The sequence below is a fragment of the Bombyx mori genome, chromosome 21 (assembly GCF_030269925.1).
Source record: "Bombyx mori chromosome 21, ASM3026992v2".
NCBI lineage: Eukaryota > Metazoa > Arthropoda > Insecta > Lepidoptera > Bombycidae > Bombyx > Bombyx mori.
Window position 1 is genome coordinate 13489198 of NC_085127.1, and position 14635 is coordinate 13503832.

Sequence of the window (14635 nt, forward strand, 5' to 3'; positions counted from 1 at the left end):
GGGCAGATGTTGGCAAAGACTCAGACTGAATCCTGTGAGTTCGCCTACACTTTGCAGCTAATAGAACCCCTCAAGGTTACTAGCAGTCAGTAGGAATAAAAAAGGTGATTGATTAAACAATTGGAAAAAGGGTAAATAAACGCATCTCTTATAATAGGAACATTGACACTGACACAATATCTATTGCAATAGAGAGGTCATTTAGTTATTTAATATTTTAATATTATAAAACAGAACTGATATATTTGTGATAAAGTATATTTTTCGTTTTGAATGATAAACATATAACGTAATGACTGAAACAGAAAAACATGTAGGGTAAGTCCGGGGTAAGTGGCCATATGGGAGAGATGGCCTATCGAAATATTTCAAGGTACCGTTCATTAAAATATGTCACTGGTTAAGGTTTAGTTTTCTGCGCTTCGTGCGTAGGGACACTTTTGATTTTTAACAGAGCTTAGAAAAAACCGTGGCCAATTACCCCGGACTTACCCCAATGCGTTTTTTCTTAACGCTTGATTTATCATAGCCCATCAAATTGTGCTACTAAGGTACTTCAAATAAGATCTATGCAAAAGGAGGAAATACACGCATTTAATTTTCTCGCTGATCGAAGGAGTGACCAGTGATCTTTTTATTTTGTACTGTTTAGATGGGTGGACGAACTCACAGCCCACCTGGTGTTTAGTGGTAACTGGAGCCCATAGACATCTACAACGTAAACGCGCCACCCACCTCGAGATATAAGTTCTAAGTTCTCAGTATAGTTACAACGGCTGCCCCACCCTTCAAACCGAAACGCATTACTGCTTCACGGCAGAAGTAGGCGGAGCGGTGGTACCTACCCGCGCGGTCTCACAAGAGGTTTTACCACCAGTAAAGATCCCGGAGAATGTTTTTCAGTTCCCTATTGGGGTCAGTGCGATGGGACAGACATCCGTCGTATAATTGTATTGAGACATCAGACTTATGTCTCGATGTGTGTATGGTGGCTTTGGTTCCGGCTACCACTAAACACCTTCATTTGGGGAGGAAAGGACCAGAGCAGAGACCAGAGAGCCCCCCTCCCCCCGAACACCTCTCCACTGAAGAAGACGCCACGAGCGACCATTCGGCGTTCTTCAATTCCTTTTCTGGTTTTTTCACTGATGTTTTTTTACTATTAGATCTCACAGACAAACATTTTTCTCATTATACAAAACAAATAAATTAAAAAATAAAATATTTTTATAATTTAAATAGGTATTTTATAGTCGGAGCGCCAATAATAAAATCTCAGTTCTCAGAACTTTATTAAACAACATAAATTATTTCTTCAATACATTTACTATAATTAATTACATGCTAAGAGTCTACTGATTTTAATAATATTGAACAGTGGTGCGCAAAATGGGGGGTCGCGACCTCTGTGGGGATCACCGGAAGATGGTTGGTGGTCTCCAATTTTTTTACATTTCGGTCGATTTATGAACTACTTCCTCCTTATCTAGGGGTCGCCCAAATATTTCTTTTTTTTATTGCTTAAAAGGGTGGACGAGCTCACAGCCCACCTGGTGTTAATTGGTTACTGGAGCCCATATACATCTATGACGTAAATGCGCCACCCACCTTGAGATATAAGTTCGAAGGTCTCAGTATAATTACAACGGCTGCACCACCCTTCTAACCGAAACACGCATTACTGCTTCACGGTAGAAATAGGCGGGGCGGTGGTACTTACCCGTGCGGACTCACAAGAGGTCCTACCACCAGTAATACTGTACTGAAGGCGTCATAGTCGAACTATATTGGCGCACCACTGATCTAGAGCACTGTTTACCGTCAAAGTTTTTGTGGAGACTCATCGACTGAGCCGTTTTTTGTTGGTCGCGGCGGGGGGCGAGGCGGGGGGCGAGGCGGGGGCGCGGGGGTCGGGGCGGGGGCGGCGCCTGCGCGCGCGCTTGGGGTAGGGCTTCTTCAAGTGGACGCTCTGGATGTGTCCCTTGAGGCTGTTGGACTGGCTGAACGCCCGGTCGCACAGCTGGCAGCGGTACGGCTTCTCCCCTGTGTGACACTGTCGCGAGCCGCGAGCGGTTAGTTTTTCACTTGTTTATGCTCATAGTGTAATCTATACTAATATATAAACCTACAGTGTTTGTACGGAAGTTCCGTTATAACTACCGACCCATGCATCCGATTGACTTGAAACTTAGTATCCATGTAAAAAATACATGTACTTAATGGATAGGCTAATATTTATATGAGAGTTGGACTCCCTACACCAGTTGCGGGGGCATTAATGATGAGAATCTTTGTGGGGGTGAGAAATAATAATGTTAATTTTAAATGCCCAGCGAAGCAGACGGGTACAGCTAGTCTATACTAATATTATAAAGAGGAAATGTTTGTTTGTTTGTATTGGATAGGCTCTGAAACTACTGAACCGATTTGAAAAATCTTTCACTGTTTGGAAGCTACACTATTCCCGAGTGACATAGGCTATAATATTTTTTTTTAAAAATTAGGGATCGTCAATAAAACTCCAATAATGTAACCCAAGGTGTAAAAAAAATACCTAAAATATTATTTACATCGCCTGCCCTGCGAAAACTATTGATGATAGAATAAAATAATGTTCTACGACTTTGTAGGACACATTATTATTTACAAAAAATGTCGCGACAGCATATGTCTAACTATTATGGTTATGCCGCAATAAATGTTGTTTTATTTAAAAAAATAAAACAACGTCAAATATCGTTGAAGTTTTTGTTAAAGACCCGAGCGGAGCCGGAGCGGGCCGCTTGTCTACTATATGTTGAGGAACCACATGGTTATGGTTCAAACTTAAAACGAGCTATTTTATTAAGCCCGTGAACGAGGTTACGACCCATCTGATGTAGAGTTACACACAGTTTCACTACTTTTGGGGTATGAAGTTCGCAGAATAGACTGCTTTGCAGCAGAAGCATGCGGGTCGGGTTTTAGCGGTAGGCAGCGGCTTGGCTCTGCCGCTGGCATTGCTGAGGTCCATGGGCGACGGTAACCACTCATCATCAGGTGGGCCGTATGCTCGTCTGCCTACAAGGGCAATAAAAAAAAAAACCATCTTGTGGACTTACAGGACGCCCTACCGTGAGTTTACTGGTGGTAGGACCTCTAGTGAGTCCGCGCGGGTAGGTACCACCACTCTGCCTATTTCTGCCGTGAAGCAGTAATAAATTTCGTTTGAAGGGCGGGGCAGCCGTTGTAACTATATTTGAGACCTTAGAACTTATATCTCAAGGTGGGTGGCGCATTTACGTCGTATGTCTATGGGCTCCAGTAACCACTTAACACCAGGTGGGCTGAGAGCTCGGCAACCCATCTAAGCAATAAAAAAAGAGTAACACAAAGCGACGAACTGACTCTAAAATAGTAAGCTTCAAATGATGCTTACCCTCAAATGCCTCTCGAGCCCAAACTTGTCCAGGAAGGCCTTGGGACAGACGGGACAGGAGAACGGCCTTAGGTCGGTGTGCCATCTCCGGTGGAAATAGAGTCCGTTGGGATGCTGGAACGCCTTGCCGCACGTCTCACACTTGAACTTGGGTTCGTCAGAGTGACTCCACTTGTGGTAGACCAACATCGACTTACGCTGAAGCAAAATTACTTTCGTCATTATTGAAAAGAGACGCAACGAATCCAGATTAGATAAGTTCGCTAGTGATCTCTTGTGATCTGTTGTCTTCTAAGATCATTATCAGATTACAGATGTAGCTGGTGTTAGGACCTCTTGTGAGTCCGCACGGGTAGGTACCACCGCCCCGCCTATTTCTGCCGTGAAGCAGTAATGCGTTTCGGTTTGAAGGGTGGGGCAGCCGTTGTAATTATACTGAGACCTTAGAACTTATATCTCAAGGTGGGTGGCGCGTTTACGTTGTAAATGTCTATGGGCTCCGGTAACCATTTAACACCAAGTAGGCTGAGAGCTCGTCAACACATCTAAGCACTAAAAAATAAAAAATAAAATAGCGTGGAATCGTTTCCGACACTCCCTTACTATGTTAACTCACATGTAGGGCACCGGTGCCCTACGTGGCAAAATGAAGTAATTAAGTCGATTTCTGTTACTAAGGCGCCGGAATATCTAGTAGACTCTGGGAAAGACGAATCCGAACGATACTAAGAATGAGTCTATTTCTAAGAGACCTAAAACATCTATATAATACTTGCATTTTGGACTATAACTTTGTACCATATTATATCTATCTTCTATCTATATATATAAAAATGAATTGCTGTTCCTTAGTCTCGCTAAAACTCGAGAACCGCTGGACCGATTTGACTAATTTTGGTCTTGATTATTTGTGGAAGTCCAGAGAAGGTTTAAAACGTAGATAAATATTGAAAATGCTCGGAATTAGGTAAAAATAACGGAATTAAATAAAATAAGAACTTAAATAAATTCCTTTTGTTTGTTTTAAGTTTATTTTATACAAAAGTTTAGGTCTTTTATTTATCGATTGAGGTGAAATCTGCCGGGTCAGCTAGTTAACAAACAAAAGAAGACAAAGTTAGCCGATCCAGACGCCTTAGTAACAGATGACGACATAATTACTTCAGTGCGCCGCGTAGGGCACCGGTGACCTACATCGCTGTCAACGTGTTAACCAAAATCGCGCTAAGTATGTCTCTCATTGGCGGGACCGTTGTCGCGGGCATCAACAACAAGTACACGCTCGCGTATGATTTAGATTATTTTAGATTAACTAAAGACTAACACTAAAATCCCATATTCTTTTTACTCTATCTATTCGTTGGTAGTCTAAAAGGCTATTCCAGTTTCTCGCGGACGAGGAGGTGAGCTCGGGGGCTCAACCTGAGAGAGTTTGCTAACACTGGCCCTAGCAGTGCTTCGCAGAATCTACCGATCTACCTACCTACCTACGATGCTTGAGGTACCTAAAATCACCGTTAGTGGATTGGGAGGATCCGAAATGGTGTTTAGGGCGACGTCGACCGTTTACCATTCGGTAGGATCGGGAATAATCCAGCTTCTCGCGGTCTGCAAGCACCAGCCCTAGTAAAGGCAGTGCTTAGCTGAATCTACCACCGAACCAGAACTACCACTGAGAAGATCCGGCGAGAAACTCATTGGGTTGTGTCTGTGGGTTAGTTCGTCGAACTCCTCGTGGTGAGGGTCTCAGACGGCTGTGATGGGGGGTGAGCACTCACCCTGAACCCGCGGCCGCACACGTCGCACACGTGATTGCTCTGCGCGGGGTAGGGCTGGTCGGGGTGCGCGCGCCGGAAGTGGTTCCAGTAGTCGCGCGCGCTGCCCACCTGCTCCGGACACTGGAGACGCGGACTACACTCAGTTTGTGAGAACGACTGAATGTTTGTTTGGTTCGATGAAACCTCACGTGATTGGTGGTTAGAGACATTTGACAGACCCCTGAAACGCTCCTAAAGGTACTCTAGATACATTTTTTTACTGGAGGCAGGACCTCTTGTGAGTCCGCGCGGATAGGTACCACCGCCCTGCCTATTTCTGCCGTGAAGCAGTAATGCGTTTCGGTTTGAAGGGTGGGGCAGCCGTCGTAACTATACTTGAGACCTTAGAACTTATATCTCAAGGTGGGTGGCGCATTTACGTTATAGATGTCTATGGGCTCCAGTAACCACTTAACACCAGGTGGGCTGTCAGCTCGTCCAACGATCTAAGCAATAAATAAATAAAAATTAGAAGTATTTACAATTATACCCTTGCTTTACCTGTTCACATATAATCGGCCAGCTCTGGTCCGGGGCGGGGGCGGGGCGGCCCCCCCGCGGCCGCGGCGCCGGCCTCTCGGGGAGCCCGCGGCGGCACTGCGCCACGTGGTCCTGCAGCGCTTGGCTCGACTCGAAGGACCCGTCGCAGATGCGGCACTTGTTGCTAAAGCACGTCATCATACCCTATTACCCGCCATGTGACCATGGACCGCGAGACGATCGACTGATTTATAACATCCCAATTTACTCGTACACGCCAAAGTGACTCAACAGACATTGAGGAAATTACGCTTTAATATAATTTAATATAAAGCCTGGATTGTCATATTATTATCTATACGTGCTAAATGACATGACCCGGACCATGCTGGGTATGTCTACAATTGTAAACACGACAGTGTTTTTGTCGATACGTCATTTCCGACGGATCTGACCAACTGCTAGTTTCTGAACCAAAAAGGTCCAACGCACCAACGTCTTGTACCAACGTGTTTCAGTTTTTCTGAATTACAAAATTAAATGCAGGAGAAGGCGCGAGGAGTGTTTTTTTATAAATCATAATTATAAATTGATAATTGTAACTCAATGAAACGAAATAGCGACACTAAAACGAGACAAACATGTGGCGGGTAGCCGTCATAGAACACAAGATAATAGACAGATGCCTGAATCTCGCTTACGGCATTTTCAAGATAAGCTTGCATATATACAAGTTCCGAACAACAACATTCGGACCGTCGGTCTACCGAGCAAATGTCACCCGCTCTGTGAAAGATCTTCCCTTTGTCGTTTAAGCCTCCCAAAACATATATATGTATAAGATTTAGCTCGCGATTGCACGCAACAGAGATGCGAATGTTGCGATGGATGTGTGGAGTAACGAGAATGGATAGAATACGGAATGAATATGTTAGAGGAAGTCTGAAAGTGGCCCCTGTGACAGAGAAGTTGAGAAGTGCGCGTTTGGGACGGTATGGACATGTGATGAGACGCAATGAAAATGAGGTCGGTCAGAGAGTGTTAACTAGGATATAGAGGAAGAGGTAGACCTACGAAGAAATGGATGGATTGCGTGACAGACGATATGTGTAAGAGGGGAGTGAGCGAAGAAATGGTATATGATAGAAGAGTTTGGAAGGAGAAAACATGTTGCGCCGACCCCAGGTAACTAACTGGGAGAAGGGCAGGATAATGAAATGATTTATTTTATTTATTTATTTTATTTTATTAGGAAGACAAACAGTGAACTTAAACTATATAAACTCTAACCTTACAACTAAACACCATTTAAATGTCTCCGCATTTAAATAACTACAAACGATTGGGGCGTCGCATCGCCTAGAATTAAATAATTAAAGTAAAACGTAAAAACAAAAACAAAAATAAAAGTTTGAGGAAAAAAAAGCAAAAAAACGTAGTAAATAGAAAATAATTAATTAAATATTTGCATTAATTTAATTATTAATTATTAAATTATTAATTTAGCCCGCGGAAGAACGAAACAGAATGCTTCTGAAGGTGGCGCTTCTATCGCGCGAAAGCCGCACGCAGATTTCCGTCTCTAAATAAGCTCATTACAATAGTTCTTTCTATATCGTGTCGGCTACACACCGGGCTCGTCTCTCGTCATATGTGTACTGGAAGCCACCCGACTGAGGAGTCGGTTAAGTCGTCAGGTGAGATTACCGCTCGCAACCATATTATCCAATTACCAATAATTTTACTAAATTTACAGAAGTTGCCCTTATTCATTTCGACTTCTATTATATTACACCGTAGACAATAGAAGTGAATAGACGGTAGTCAGCACAATATTTGAATGTAGACGAATAACACATTAGTCGTTCGCCACCAGACACTGTAAGTATTCAACACGTCACAAAGAATATACGCAAGATTAAACCAAAGTCAAAATAGTTTTGAACTTACTTGACGTCATCGACGTGCCTGACGGACGTGAGCAGGTGCTTGGAGTAGGCGGCACGCGACGCGAACCGCAGGTCGCACTCCGCGCAGTACGGCCCGCCTTCCGCCGCCTCCTGCCGACATACGACGGGTGAGCGTGGCGTGGCGCGGCGGGGCGGGACGGGTCGGGACGGGACGGGATAGATACTCACGGGGCGGTGCTTGTGCATGACGGCGCGGTGCATGGCCAGACCCAGGCGGCTCACGAAGGAAGAGCCGCACGCGCCGCACACGAACTGCGACGGGTGCTTGATGCGCACGTGACTCAGGTGTGACGTGTACTTCCTGTGACGCACAATATCGCTATACAAACTGCCCTGTGCCAAGCCTCCCTCAACCTGCAACCTGGCTTATTTCAGATGCTATTTCGACAAGCGACGTTAAAATACGAGGCGTATTATCACGGCCTTTTTTTTTTTTTTTGGTCAGGAGGAAATCGCCGGACTTCCGCCCTCTACTGGGGACGGCGGGCGGAGCATGTCGGAGTCGAACCGACTAAAACCTCCTGTCGCTCAACAACCAACGTCCAAACCTCACATGAGACAGAACTCATGAAAAGGCAAAGGGGGGAAAGTGAAGTGTTTAGTGCGGAGCACATCTCTTCCATCACCCTCCCCCTCGGGAGGCCGGACTGGCGGTCGTCGGCGCCACGACCACCAGCCCTCTCGGTCGGCAGGCTATCCGGAGCCCGCCTAGATGGCGCCGGTTAGAGTGAGCTATCCTACGGAATACCCCGCTGGGTCAGGACCAGCGTGGGTCGAGGATAGCCGGCCTTCCATCACCCGAATGCTATTGCGTAAAACGCGTGCAGAGCAGCTTACACGACGTCTTCTTCGGTCCTCCTCGCCGGTCCCCAGACCGACATATGAGGGGGACCCGAAACACTTAGAGGGCCAGGGCTTGGGCGAGATCCGCCTCCCTGGCCCCCATTATCACGGCCTACCCACTATTCCACAAAAATAATAGTGATCTCAATCGTCAGACCACTAAGTAGCATTTGCACGCGGCTTCATGCGCGTTAATCTAGAAAAATCTATCCCTCAAAGATAGTACTTTTATTTGGATTAAAAATAGCTTGTCTTTTTTCTGTATCACTCAGCGTGCGCGCTCTCATGATAACTTCAGTGGGGAAGGCGCGAAAACGTAACAAACAAACAAACTCACTTTCGCACTAATAATATAACTACGAATACAAACACAACAACTAGAAACTTATGACGTCACTCACGTGGACACTTCGCCGCAGAGGTGACACGTGTACGTGATCCCTCTGTGCCATCTCTGGTGCATCTTCGCTTGATTACTGTAATTAAATTACGCTAAATTAAATGTTATCACAATATCTTTACTTCACTAGTGGTCAGAAGTCGTCGTGGCCTAAAGGATAAGACGTCCGGTGCATTCGTATGTAGCGATGCACCGGTGTTCGAATCCCGCATGCAGGTACAAATTTTTTGTAATGAAATACGTATTTAACAAATGTTCTAGATTGACTTCCACGGAATTGAAGGAATAACATCGTGTAATAAAAATCAAATGCGCAAAATTATAATTTGCGTAATTCATCCACCACTCCGCCTATTTCTGCTGTAATGCGTGTACAAACGGAGACTTAGAACTCACGTCTCAAGGCGGTTGCTGATGCCTATGGATTCTCGCTCCATCAATCCGAATACCGCGGAATAGCTCCATCAATCCAAAACGCATTACTGCTTCACGGCAGAAACAGGCAGGGCGGTGGTACCTACCCGTGCGGACTCACAAGACGACCTACCACCATTAATTACGCAATTTATAATTTCAAACAGTCCGCCTAGCTGGGTACGTACGCCGTGGTGGCGACGTGGTTGCACCGCTTACAGATGTACTTCCTCTCGTGGTTGATCCCGTGGCGGTACAGGTTCTGTCTGGTCTTGAACCGGAGCTTGCACACCGGGCACTGCAAGCTGCCCGCGCTCTGTCCAAACATACCACACTGTTTCTGAACAACTCAGATACCCTCCACTTCTTTCATACCCAATCCTGTAGACCGAATGGCAAACAGTCGACGTCGCCCAAAGCACGTCATTACGGATCCTCCCGATCCATTAACGGTGCTTTTAGGCACCACAAGTACCGGTCACCGTCCTCGTCGAACCCGTCGCTTGCGACGAAGGGCTCGACGAGCGAATTATCCCATAGACACAGCCCACTGAGTTTCTCATCGGATCTTCTCAGTGGATCGCGTTTCCGATCCGGTGGTAGATTCTTGAAGCACTGCTCTTGCTAGGGTCAGTGTTAGTAACTCTTCGGTTTGAGCCCCGTAAGCTTACCTACACACGTTAGGGTGAAGCTGAAATAGCCTCTCAAGTCTCAAGGCTATCAGCATAAGTAGGAAAAAAAAACACTTCTAGAAAGTATTGTATTGACACACTGGTGTTAGGTCCTCTTGTGAGTCCGCACGGGTAGGTACCACTACCCCGCCTATTTCTGCCGCAAAGCAGTAATGCGTTTCGGTTTGAAGGGTGGGGCAGCCGTTGTAACTATACTGAGACCTTAGAACTTATCTCAAGGTGGGTGGCGCATTTACGTCATAAATGTCTATGGGCTCCAGTAAGCACTTAACACCAGGTGGGCTGTGAGCTCGTCCACCCATCTAAGAAAAAAATAAAAAAATCACTGCAACAGAACTTTTCGGCCAAATATATATTTTAAGCCCGACTGACTACGGGCAATGTCAAGTACTACTGTGTGTGAAGCTTTCCGCCCGACGCCTGGTTATTGTTACAAATCAAAGCCACAAGTCAATAGATACTTTTTTTTTGGCATTTTTTTTTGTTTTTATTAATTCTATACAGTAAGCTGTCTTAGGTCATTCAACCGTAGTTTTGAGAAAAACAATTTCTTAGGCGGTGCATGATTGACATGTCCGTATCGATTAATCTACAGTAAATCTAGTAGATCTTGAGGCAGTCTTCTTCTGGGTCTTCTTGTAGTCATTTGGTTGTCCATTAAATGCTTAGCAAGGTTATTCGGATGGGCTTCCAATCTTACACAGTAGGCTTTAGCTCGATGGATTACTTCATATTTCGACTTTTCTTATGGCAAGACCATAATGGGTTCTTTCATTTGTAACATACCGTGATGCGTTCACTATGATAGATAGACTGATAGAACTTACAGATGAATGTTTGGACAAGTGATGGTTCCAAGCATCGTTGTTCAAGAAACCTTTGTAGCAGAGCTGACACTTGTGCGGAGAGTTTTTGTAGTTTTTAGAATATTTCCGTTTCATTATCTCTTCTAACTGCTTTTCTTTCTGTAATTGTTGAATTTGTTTAATTAGTCCTGATGTGGATAGCAATCTACCGATTCAATCGATCTTGTCTTGTCCAGACCGAATGCAGATTAAGTCATATAATCCTAATCATTCCAGATTAGAATTGGTTTTAATATTTCCTTATTTGTGAGAGAAACTTATTAATTTGCATCTTACTAGAAGTGTTACTTACGCTTAAAATCTGTATGGTACAACATTCGTTTAGATTAATTTCATCTTCTGATACTTCAAGTGTGGTCCTTCTAATTTTTTCCATAGGATATTCAGAATCTGTTTTAGAAATATTAGATTTACTAATCCGCTTCGGTTGTTTAACTCCAATTTTCTCTGATGGTGATGACGATATATCATCGATTGTCTGGAATATTTTATAGAATTGATACAGTTAAGTAGGTAAGGTTTTATATATACGAAATAATTGGATTTTTTTTTAATCTTTATTAGAGCCATACACTTATTAGGTTAAGTCGGCTATTTTTGTAATTGATGAATGGAATACGAAAATTTTACATAATTATGAAGCATTTTAATCAACAATAGATGATACGAATGTTTGATCTTTAATGAATATTTTCTCGATTATTTTATTAATTTAATAAGACTGGTGTAGTGTATTAGTGCTGGTATTTATTGTCCTTTTCATTAAAAAGGATTACTAAGTGCTGTATAGATATAACATCAATACACAATTAACTAACATGTTACCCAACATGTGTGCTTAAATTTATATTTCACTAATTAAAATAATAACTCAGCACCGAGTACGGACTTTGAACAGAGTACGAGTAAATTACAAGAAACCTGAAGTATCTAATATTCTAGAACACTTACTCTCACTCTTTGCACAGCAGCAGAGCCTGGTCATTGTGTCATTATATAATTTTAAGCAACTCAAATACTTTACAATTTAGTGGTGAGTGCCGTATGTGTTGTAAGGAAAATAATATTAAAGTAGTTTTAATTAAGGCCGTTATGGGTTCAATTTGGGTATAGCAGTCCACTCTCAATTCTGACCACATCATAGAAGAATCTCATCCTTAAAAGATTTTAGTCTCAGTAGGAACCAAAGGGAAAATATTATGTTTTAGGTATGTGTATGTAGAATGTACTCATATATGAGTGAACTAAATATCTGTAAACTTCAGAACAAAACCTGGAGCTCTTTATAAGTATCAGTTATCACTTTACATGTGTTATGTTACAAATGTTTTGGTTCAACTTTTAGTTTGTAAGACTGTAATAAATAAATAAATAAATAAATTATGGTTTTAAACCTTATAAGTTTATGAATAAAATCTATGAACCAGTAAAAACAAAACTATATGTAAAATCTATGAGTTCTTTGCATATATTAGTGAATGTGCTCAGACGGTATGAATTTATAACCTAAGTCCGTAAACATCTCTGCATGAAATATTCCCGTTGATCTTGACATGTGAGATCAAAAGATCATGCTACCCTACCACCAGCAATTTACACTTAATAACACTCACATCAACAAATTGGAATTCTCTACTCGATACAGCCTCAATTTTGATGTCATTTTCGCTCAGATTACTATTGGTATTAATTTCTTCTTGTAAATGTACCAACGATAGTTCTTTAGAATCCAACTGAGATTGTAAGTCACTATAATCTTCATCGCTTAGGTATTCAATATTGCAATAGTCTTCTGAATTTGTTTCATTTATTTCTAATGAGTCTTCATTTTCTATAATAATATTATCATCAGCTGGAATGTCCAAATATTCTGTAGGAGAATCGTTGTGGAATAAGTCTGTTGGTGTGACATCCGTTTCAGTATAAATAGTCAATGATTTTTTCAAATAGTGTTTATCTAATGATTTTACTGATTCAATATTGACCTGCAAAACATTCTTGCTCTTTTTATTTGTTTTAATTATAAACTAGCTCCTGGTGTTAGGTGGTAATGGTAGTCCATAGACATAACAAACAGCATGAAAGCCATCAACTATCTTGAAACATGATGATGCTTTTTTTATTGCTTAGTTAGAGGTAGAACCTCTTGTGAGTCGGCACTGGTAGGTACCATCACCCTGACTATATCTGCCGTGAAGCAGTAATGTGTTTCGGTCTGAAGGGTAGGGCAGTCGTTGTAACTATACTGAGACCTTAGAACTCATATCTCAAGGCGGGTGGCGCATTTACGTTGTAGATGTCTATAAGCTCCGGCAACCACACCAGGTGGGCCTTAAGCTCATCCACCAATCTAAGCTATAACAAAAAAAAGTTTAATGAATTCATTACAAGCAGTTTGTTTACTGTTAAAAGATCTCTAGAAAACACAAAAGGAAGGAAGGTTTTTAGTATGTGTGGATTTATTTATTATTTTATCACGTAATTAATCCTTGGAAATCTTTTGTGAGCATGTGTTAGGATTGTTTCCATAATATGACACCAATTCAGTTAGAATAATCAGCATGATTTGACACACATTTTTTAATAATTTATATTTAATATTTCATAATTGAATAATTTTATGTAATTTAGTTTTGTCTAGTTTCCCAATTTTAGATCTACAGTTAGTTAAACTTATATTTGATTATATTTTTGTTCAGCAGAGAGAAAAAGCTAGAACAAATCATAGCACTAACTTCTACGATCCAAAGAATATGCATCCTATACTTATAAAAATGTCTAACAAAAGGTTTGAACAAAATCTAATATTACCTTTTTACCAGACTTTAGTATTTTATAAAATAAGGATTGTGCAACTAAGCATTTACTTTTAAATCTGCTATACTTTTTCAATAATCCTGCACAAAGATAACATACACACTGTGGTAGATCTGGAGAACATTCGGGCTGCAAAATAAATAAAAACATCGTCAATTAACAAAGTATGAATAAACAATTATAATCCCAAAGCAATTAAGCAGCAAGCAGCGAATCCAAATAAGGTATTATAATTTTTTTTTTTTAAATACACATGTTTTTGTTTTGATACACGTTTTTTTATTGAAAATTGGAACAATGTAGGACAGTAAAAAAAAGGCCGACCTATCTACTAGTTTATAATTATTCGTGCTCTACGGGATTTGAGGTTAGAATTGTTGTTTTTATCTTAGAAGTTGCATTTACTTTTCACGGAATATCATTATTATGACAAACTGTTTAATTCACTATTAAATATTACAAAAACCAAATTCAATTCCTATACAAACTAGAACCCGGTCAAACGTTACAAATCCAACACAATAGCTTTTCCGAATGAATGTAACTTACGTTAACTTCTACGATATCTTCATAATAGGTCTCCAATGGATAAAACTTTAAACTGTACATTTTAACATTAAATTCCAGACAGATCCGACAGACTGTATCGCTCCCCATAATTATCAAAATAACAATGTTTTGCTATGTTAATTTTGTCATTTTGTCACTATTTGTGTTTTTCTTTCTTACACTTTTTTTAAGTGATTTTATGACCTGGTAACTAAGACCTTTAGGTCATGTCTTATTTTAATTTATAGGTATTCTTATTTTTATGAAAAATGATAATATGGAGTGAAATGAAATCAAGATGATAATTTTGAGACATTAATCAACTAGGATGAAATAAAATGAAATGAGATGAGATGATATGGGATGAAA

General features: G+C 41.5%; 1 protein-coding gene across 1 annotated transcript; it reads right to left on the bottom strand.

The window, feature by feature from the left end:
• Positions 1 to 1275: 1275 nt before the first annotated feature.
• LOC101742150 (zinc finger protein ZFP2) lies at positions 1276 to 14448 on the bottom strand. Its single transcript, XM_038018340.2, has 13 exons — positions 14267 to 14448; positions 13712 to 13846; positions 12514 to 12885; positions 11193 to 11378; positions 10862 to 10999; positions 9531 to 9658; positions 8930 to 9004; positions 7854 to 7986; positions 7666 to 7775; positions 5737 to 5899; positions 5197 to 5316; positions 3419 to 3616; positions 1276 to 2053 (listed from the first exon to the last, which is right to left on the bottom strand). Exons 1-13 carry the CDS (start codon positions 14372 to 14374, stop codon positions 1841 to 1843), a joined length of 2079 nt encoding a protein of 692 aa, XP_037874268.1. The 5' UTR covers positions 14375 to 14448; the 3' UTR covers positions 1276 to 1840.
• Between the last annotated feature and the right edge of the window lie 187 nt (positions 14449 to 14635).